Genomic DNA, 9,171 nt, shown 5'->3' with positions numbered 1-9,171 from the left:
TCCTCTGGGGGCTTTCATGTGCCCACCCAGGGGGGAGACTAGATTGAGGGACTTCAGAGAAACACCTCACTCTCCAACATCGTCTTCCATCCCTGGTAGGTCCCTCCTGTCCACTGCAGCCACTGCCACAGCCCAGCTGACTCCAGGAAAACGGAGCCAGAAACAATCTGGGAGGTTGAGTCTAGGGATAGCACTGAGGTGAAAGAATAAGACAGACAAATAAATGATGGAGGTGGGAAGGACTCTATAAATAGTACACGGGTTCTGGGGCAGAGTCTGAAGATCTGCTTTTCTGCCTCCACTAACTATATGCAAATAGGAATGGCTACATTATCAGCATCACCCATCACAAAAGGAATGTGCGTGGTCCCATGTTCAAAACTATTAAGAATTCAATACAGCAACAGCAGAATATTAAACCATGTGTGGGCCCTTCTGAGCATTGGGCCTAGTGCAACTGCTCTGAGTGTGTGTACATATGGGTGCTTTTCTGGGGAAAGGGCCTCAACTGTTAAGATTAGTGGACCAGAAAGGTAAAGAATCAGTGTAATTGATGTTAAGTGATGGTCCCTGCTACTCATCCTCACCTCTTCCCTCCATTTCAGACAGGGAGGTGTTCCAAGTTGTGACCCACTGGGGCAGGGTGGGTTTAACGAGCATGTTGCACAACAACAGACTTCAGGGTAAAGCAGGCCATGTGGCAGCAGGATGGCAAGAAGTGGATGCATGAGAGATGAAGTTTGGAGAAGAATCAGGAGGACTTGGTGGTGGACAGGATGTGGAGTGGGGGAAAGAAGGGCATGAAAGTGCCGCATATCCATGAAGGGTGACTCCCAGGTTGTGGCTGGAGGAACTGGATCAATCAAGGGTGGTACTGTTCATGGAGATGGGCAAAGATTAGGGTTGTTGTGTTTTTGCTTTGTGGGGGAGCAATGAGTATCAAGAATTCCATTCTAGACATGACAAAGTCTCAAGAGGGCAGTTAGATAACTGAACTCAGAGAGAAGGCTGGAGGGAGAGACACATGTTGGGGTCATTGGTATAGAGCTGTTTTACTCCACTGGAATGGCCGAGAGCTCCTAGGGGCTCACTATGTGTGAGAGCGCTGTTGCTTTGGGCAAACTATGTTATAACTGCCCTGACACTCAGTTTCCTCATTTGTAAAATGGAGATAAGAATAAAACCCTCTTCTTAAGATTCCATAAATGAGTTTATGAAAGGGAAATGCCTAGCATTGGCTCTGGTACCTATTAAGCATCCAATAAATGATAGGTATTATTGTTATTGATAATACGATTACATCATTTCTTCTACAAGTATGTACTGAACCCTGTGTCAGGTATTGCTTTGGGTGTTTTGGGTATGTCTGTGAACAAGACAAATTAGCATTTTAGGAGGCGATAAGTGCTATGGAAAAAAGAAAAAGTAGAGCAGAGCAAAGGGGATCATGAGTGGGGTGGGGAGAGTTTGAAATAATAGGGTGGTTGTGGGAGGTGGGGGTGCCCTACTGACAAAGTGACTTTTGAGCAAAAACTCGAAGGTAAGAACGTTTGCCACATGGATGTCTGGGATAGAGAGCTTCCAGGCAGAAAGACAGCCGGTGCAAAGACCCTAAGGAGGGATGTGGATTTCAGTCTGAGTGGCAAGGAGGCCAGTGAGTGCTGGGAGAATGGTGGGAGGTGAGGTCTTAGGGGTAAAGCCTAAGGGGACCTTTAGGGGAAGATTCCTCATGGCAGAGGCAGCTAGTCCTCCAACATGGCAGAGGCAGTCAGTCCTCCAGCATGGCAAAAACAGCAGGTCTCCAACATGGCATAGGAAGCAAGCCCTCTAACATAGAGGGTGCCAGTTCTCCAGCATGGCACACAGAGGAGGCTTCCAACATGGGGGAAGCAGCCAGCTTTCCAATATGGCAACCACCCAAAGCTTTGGGCATTAAGGCTCTCCTTTCCAAGCCATTCACTCACGGAAGGGCCTCACCTGGCAGCACAGGCTCACCAGTGGAGCCTCTCCTCTTCTTGGCTATGGAATGTGCCCTCCCAGCAAAACTCAGCTGGCCCTTTGTTCCATGGCTCCCAATCGAAGCATAAACTGGAGTCATTTTCCTCTGAATCTGTGGAGGTACGAGACAAGGCATCTTGGGTGGTCACATCCCATCTCCTACTCCTGACCCAAAAAGGGCTCCCTTCCAGGGCTGGACATTCCTACAGCCTTCTCTGGGGTCAGGGCACCAATGCCAAGTCATGACATATAGGCCAGCCCTAAGGCCTCAGGAAGCCTTAAGGAGCTTGAATGGTGACCAGGGGCCAAGAAAGGTTGTTCTATGACTCGGAAAGTGGCCAAATCTACACACTAGAAAGGGAGGGACCCTAGAGGTCAGTAAAAGACCTACCTGTATTGGGCAAGGTCCAGGAAGGTGCACTGAGCAGACACGAACCCAATCACTGCCCCTCCATCCACTCTTCACTAGTTCACCCACTAACAAATATCTGTGTATATATTTACAACGATTTCCATTGCAGCATTGTTTTGCAGTGACAGACACAACACCCTGGAAACTGCATGTCCATCATGCAAAGTATGGTTGAGAAAACTGTGGTATGCTCCCACCCCATGGAGACCTGGTCCCTCCGCCCAATGTTGAGTCATAAAGCTGTTAAAAGAATTGCAGTTGATCTCCTTCTCTTGACTTAAAAAGGGGTGTCTGTGGTGTATTACAAGTAAGTTGCAGAGAAATGTTTACGGTAAGGTCCCTTTTTTTGAAAAAGAAAGACCTCTCCCACCCAAAAATGCTGTTTTGAAAACCTGCAAGTTACAAAGTATGTTCCTGACTTTGCTAACAAGGCTTGTCTTGTGAAGGCAAGGTGAAAAAGGACAGGGAGTAGGGGAGATTATTTTTCTCACTATCGTCTTGTATTGTTTTACTGATTATGGAAGAGTAAAGAAGGCTGAATAAAGGGAGGTCCTCAGATTGCAGACCAACAAAGGGCAGGAGGTAGAAAAATCTCAGCCTATTTCCTCATCTGTAAAATGGGCACAATAATAACATCTTCTGTGAGAAGGGTTAACTTTTAAGTAAAAACATGTAATACTCAGCACAGGGCCTAGCACAGGCATTTCACAATGTTGGTGGTTGTTATGATTTATGTATCAGTAAAATGGCTTGAAGCACTATTATCCACTACAGAGACTGGTTATTTCTTGAGCACGTTATTACGTGCTAAGTTCCTTACATGTATTTTCTCACTTAATCCTCTTAACTTCATGGAGGTGCTTACTAGTATTTGTTGTATTTTACATATGAGGAATGAAGGCTCAGAAAGATGAGGTGACTTGTCTTGGCATACAAAGTCAGGAACGATGGTGCTGGATTCAGATTTGTCCCTGTGGCTCCACAATAGGAGCCCTGGTGGCGCAATAGTTAAGTGCTCAGCTGCTAACCAAAAGGTCAGTGGTTCAAGCCACCACTGGCTCTGTGGGAGAAAGATGGTGTCAGTCTGCTTCTGTAAAGATTACAGGCTTGGAAACCATATGGGGCAGTTCTGTTCTGTCCTATAGGTCGCTATGAGTTGAAATTGACTTGATGGCAACGGGGCTCTGCAGCCCCATGGAATTCCACTGGGGGACTTGGTTGAAGTCAAGGAATTCAAAGGCAGCTTTGAATTTAAAATCTTGCTTCACCAGTTCTGGTCCAAGGATCGCAATGCAGGGTGGGAAGGACCTTCAACACAACCCAGATGAGTGTAGACCCAGAAACTTGTGCCCACTCCTCTGTTTCAGCCCCAAATCCATGTCTCTGGAGGGTTCCCTTCTTCTTTCTGCAAATTTCTTTCAAACCACAGAAGGAAATCTTTCTCTTGAAGGTGCTCGGGGCTTCATCCTCTCTCCACAAGACACGGCCAAGGATTAGCGTTATTCCACTGGCCAGTTATCTGGGGGTTCAGCTACCCATGGCCTTTTTTTTGCCTCAGTGCCAGTCTCACCAGCAATTCCTTCTCCTCTCACTTTGCTTTTCCCTTGACTTGGGAGAGTGCCACTCTCGGGCCACAGGCACTCACTCACCACGGCTCAACCCTGTTCCCTTTGATTACGGGTTCAACTGTATAACCCCAAAAGATATGTTGAAGTCTTAACCACTGGTACCTGTGAATGTGACCTTATTTGGAAATACGGTCTTTGCAGATGTAATCAAGTTGAGGTCATTGTTGTTGTTGTGTGCTGCAGAATCTATTGCGACTCATAGTGACCCCATGTGACAGAACAGGACTGTCCTATAAGGCTTCTTAGGCTGTAATCTTTACAGGAGCAGATCACCAAGTCTTCCTCTCAAGGAGCTGCTGGGTGGGTTGAACTGCCAACCTTCAAGTTAGCAGCCAATTGCTTAGCCATTATGCCTCCAGGGATCCTCAATGAGGTAATTTGTGGTCCCTAATTTTTTTTTTAATCCAGTATCATTGGTGTTGTTATACAACAGAGACACAATGGAAGAACACCAGGTGACGACAGAGGCAGAGATCGCCTCTATAAACCCAAGGAAGCTCAAGGATTGTCTGCAACACCAGGAGCTAAGAGAAAGGCATGGAACAAATTTTCCCGTAGAGGCTTCAGGGATGGTATGACCTTGATTACGGACTTGTAGCCTCCAGAACTGTGAGAATAAATTTCTGTTGTTTTAAGTCATCCAGGGTGTGGAGATTTGTTGCGGCAGCCCTGGGAAATGAATCCAGCTTCCTAGTCCTGAAACTGCCCTGCTGAGCCAGGCTGGGAGGGTGGGGCACAGGATGAAGGCAACAGAGCTACTTTTGTCTGCGTTCATATTGGATTCCCAAACAAACAGATTCCAATAAAGGGATCCAAGTCAGAAAAGTCAGAAAACCACAAGCCTGGGCGTCCTGAGCGTCCAGCCCCTGACAGGCCCCAAACGTGGGCAGACCCAGACCATGGCACAAGGGCAGAACTCATGCAATAATACTGACAGTTCCAAGATAAGGCCCCTGAGAGAGTTTCACTTCGTTGCAAAATTAAGAAAAGGACTTATTTCAAAACGCCACGTGAGATGCCAATGGGTGCACAGCATTTCAGGAGAAAGTATGAGAAGGGGCCAGAGTGGTCTAAGTTGTGGCTGGCTTAGACTAGGGCCGGGGGAGACTGGTGTCTTTGGGCTGGACTGGGTGGTGGGTGAGGTGTCCTGCAAGAGAAAAGCCATGCCCACACCTCCTCAACATTGACAAAACCCGGCACTGGACTATTTTCTCCTCCTGCAAGAGCATACTATGTGCCCGGCCCTGTAACCCACTTAGGACTCCACCAGCCCAAAGTGTCAGTACTAGATCCATTTTGTAGATGAGAAAACCAAGGCTCAGAAACCAGACAACTGGCACTCTTAAGCACTTCATAGGCATGTGACTTTGGGCAAGTAGCTAGCTTTTCCTGAGTCTCAGTTTCTTCAATTGTAATATAGGTTATTACTTCATAGGGTTACTCAGAGGATTACATGAGCTACTATTCGCTCCTGTGATGGTTAAGGTTGTGTGTCAAGGTGGATGGGCCATGATTCTCAGTGGTTTGGCAGTTGTATGATGTTGTGATCACCTCCAAGATGGGATCTGCTGTGAGTAGCCAATCAGTTGAAAGACAGTTTCCTTGGGCGTGTGTGGTCTTGCATGCCGATCTTGGGATTCATCCATCTTTGCGGCCTGTAAGCCAGGAGTCCTGCTCTCTGATCTGCTGATCTTGGGTTCGCCAGCCCCGTGGCTACGTGAATCAGGAGAGGCTTCTGTCCTGACCCATGGACTTGGGACTTTCCAGCCTCTACAACCTCCTAAGTCATCCCTTGATACAAATCTCTCCCTATATATATTTATATGCTTTACTGGTTTTGCTTCTGTAGAGAACCCAGCCTAAGACACTCCCGTAAAGATTACAGCCTTGGAAACCCTGTAGGACAGATCTACTTTGTCATATAGGGTCGCTATGAATCACAATCAACTCAATGGCACGCATTATTTTTTATATTTTTGTTCTTGTTGAGAATATACACAGCAGAACATATACTAATTCAACAATTTCTACATGTACAATTCAGTGACACTGATTATATTCTCTGGAGTTATGCAACTATTCTCATCCTCCTTTTAAGTAGTTCCTCCCCCATTAAAAGAAACTCATCACCCACGATGGTTCCTATATACTCTTTCGAGTTGTTTTTGCTGTTGTCAGTTTGATCCCATGTAGATAGATCTTAAAAGAGCACAATGCTCAAGGCAGACATTCTTTACTAATTAAGCTATTGTTTGGTTTTAAGACTTCTGGGGATATATCTGGTTTAAGGTTTAAAGATTATCACACAGCAATAGTTTCAGAGGTTCATCCAGCCTCCATGACAACAACATTATTAACTATTAAGGGCCAAGGCTGAAGTTGGAGCTCAAGTCTCCTAGAAGCCAAGATAACTTTTATAGCCAATATACCAAGTCCTCCAGCTCCCACCAGCCACCAGGTCTGATGGCCAAGTGTCATCTCTCAGGGAGACTGGGGTCCATCCTGGAAATTTGCAAACACCTTAAACATTTTCTGAAAGCAAAAGGACTTCCCAGGCTCTTGCCAGAAACTCCCAGTAATTACACAATTATCAGCCCCTACATTTGAGATCATGGGGCAGGTGGGGAGGGATAAACTGTTCACCCTGTCTCAAAGCCATCTTCCTAGGGCTGGCTGCGTGCTCCGCACCCTCCCTGCCCAGCTGGCCAAAGGTCATGGAGCTGAGCAGCAGGAGGTGAGAGATCAAGAGGAAGAAGCTCCTCAGCTGAAGGCGGTGTCCAGGGAGAACAGGACACCTGGAGAGAGATCACCCCGGCCACACAGCCAGGCCACATCCCCGTACCCCTAGCTTCCTTCATGACCACTTTGCCCAGTCTCTTGCTCCTCATGGAGGCATGCTGAGCTCAGGACAAATGTCAGTGGCCTCCACGATCCTGTGTCCCAGATAAGCCCAGATCCTCCCTGAGGTATGGTCTGGACAGGAGACAATGCGAGTGGTCTCTGGGCACCTGGTAATGCTGAAGGCTGCCACATCGCATTGTGCAAGCTGCTCACTGTGAAAAAGCACCAGCTGAGGGGGTGAGTGGACCTGAGATTCACCCATGCTCTGCTCACTGAGCGTTTCCCTGGCTGCACCCACACAGAGTGGCACATTTTTCCATCTCATCTGCCCAGAGAGGCCCCCTCGTTCTAATTTGTACAAGACACATGCTAGTGGTGGCCCTGAGGGATTCACTGGACCATCTCCCCACAAAAACCACAAATACACGCACACATACATATTGCTTGTAGTCAAACTCGAGGATTCACGGACCCCCAGCCTCAGCCTTGGACTCCAGGTTCAACTCTCAACCACCAATCCAGTCCTTTTCTCTTGCAGTTGACTGCTTTCATCTAAGCCAGCTGTAAAAATGTGTGAACAAAACCCCTTTCTCCAGTTGTTCCCAGAGACCCTGACCTGTTCAGTCCCCTGCCCAGCCTGGGTGGCTCACCTTGGCTAAGTAAGAAGCGTAGCCAGACGATCAAAAAGAACAGCAGCAAGCCCACAGGCAGGCAGAGCCAGAAGGCCAGAAAAGAAAACGTGAGGTCATTCACCAGTGGCACCAGAGGGTACTTCATGGTGTGTGTGTGTGGCCTAAGCGGGCCAGCCTGGGTTAGGCTGGCAGGGCTGCCTCGGGGACCTGGGGATCTGGGCCACACACTGCCCTCTGTCCAATTGTGACTGAGTGGGTGATGTAACAGGGAAGTCAGAGTGTCCTGCGATTGCTGTTTTGAACCAATGGGTGGGAGTCAGGCAGTGAGAGTTTAGCTCAGATTTTCTAAAAGGGCAGGTGGGCAGGCAGGCCTGGGTTTGGATCCTAGCTAAGCTGCTATTGGGTTCATGTGACACCTCCCTGATCCTCTTTCTTGTAAGATAGAAATAATTCTTACCTCACTAAGCTGCTAAGAGTTAGAAAAATAGACGAGATAAAAATTATCCCTAGGCGGGTGTTTATATTCAAGGTCCCAGAGACCTCCCGAGCCAGCTGGGTCCCCAGGTCCTGTAACTCCAACTGCAGGTGCCCACGTTCCCTCTGTGGGAGTAGTGGGACGGCAGCAAAAGGATGGTGCACTGTGGATCTAAAGCAGGCAGCTACACTCAGCTCCAGCCAATAACTGCTGTGTGGGAGACGCAGACCCAGTATTGCCAGAGCGCCTGACTTTTCTAAGAGTCAAAACATTTGGATTTTTATATGAAATCTCCCAAATTTTAAAATGGTGACTCAAACTTGGTCAAAACATTGTTGGTTCCATGGGGTTTCCAAGTCTGTGGCCTCCCGGAAGCAGGTCATCAGGCCTGTCTTCTGAGGTACTTGCGGGTGGGTTTGAACCACCAACCTTTCAATTAGTAGTCGAGCGTTTAACCGTCTGCACCACCCATGGATTCCTATTATGTATTGTTGTTGAGTCAATTCTGACTCAGGGCGACCTGTTGGGTGTCAGAGTAGAACTGTGCTCCACAGGGTTTTCAATGGCTGTTTTTTTGGGAAGCAGGCTGCTATGCCCGCGTAAACTCTATAAAACTGGGGTGAAAATGCACAGATCTACATTTCGAAGGGTAGCCAAAGCACAGCAGAAAAGCCCCTGGAAAGAGCACCCATGTGAGAGTCAAACCCACAGCCTGTAACCAAAAGCACACACGAGGTTATTAGATAAGAATCTCCTTAAAATTTAATTGACTAAATGTATTACATTCAATATTCCATGGGTTTCCTCTGGACAAAGAATCAGCATAAATACAAACAAGCCTCTGGGCCTTCTTCCCTAATTGACGAAGATAAAACACAAAAAGTGAGGGGACACGGGGACACCTTCATATGTACATTTTGTCTTTACTTTACAGTTCAGTGCCAGAAATATTTACAGAAAATACAATAAGAAAAAGATTATGTCTTGGCAACATACTGAAATTCATACAAATTGTATATATGATTTCAAGCAAATGATGATACTGTTTTTTTTTTTAGCCACAACTGCCAAGCCCTTCGGAGAAGAAAGATGTTCTTGGTCACTGTAAAAGATGAGGACTTGGGAAACTTGGTTTACTTCGACAAATATTTATTGGGCGCCTACTATATGCAAGGCACTGTGGAA

The 9,171-nt window shown here is 47.1% G+C and overlaps 1 protein-coding gene across 1 annotated transcript; it reads right to left on the bottom strand.

Annotated features, from left to right (window-relative positions):
- Positions 1 to 1,554: 1,554 nt before the first annotated feature.
- Positions 1,555 to 8,594, bottom strand: ADIG (adipogenin). Its single transcript, XM_064276078.1, has 2 exons — positions 7,530 to 8,594; positions 1,555 to 2,110 (listed from the first exon to the last, which is right to left on the bottom strand). The coding sequence occupies exons 1-2, from the start codon at positions 7,654 to 7,656 to the stop codon at positions 1,992 to 1,994; spliced, it is 246 nt and encodes an 81-aa protein (XP_064132148.1). The 5' UTR covers positions 7,657 to 8,594; the 3' UTR covers positions 1,555 to 1,991.
- Between the last annotated feature and the right edge of the window lie 577 nt (positions 8,595 to 9,171).

Source organism: Loxodonta africana, chromosome 24, assembly GCF_030014295.1.
Source record: "Loxodonta africana isolate mLoxAfr1 chromosome 24, mLoxAfr1.hap2, whole genome shotgun sequence".
Taxonomy (NCBI): domain Eukaryota; kingdom Metazoa; phylum Chordata; class Mammalia; order Proboscidea; family Elephantidae; genus Loxodonta; species Loxodonta africana.
Note: the sequence above shows the minus strand (reverse complement) of the source record. Positions and strands in the feature narration are given on the sequence as shown.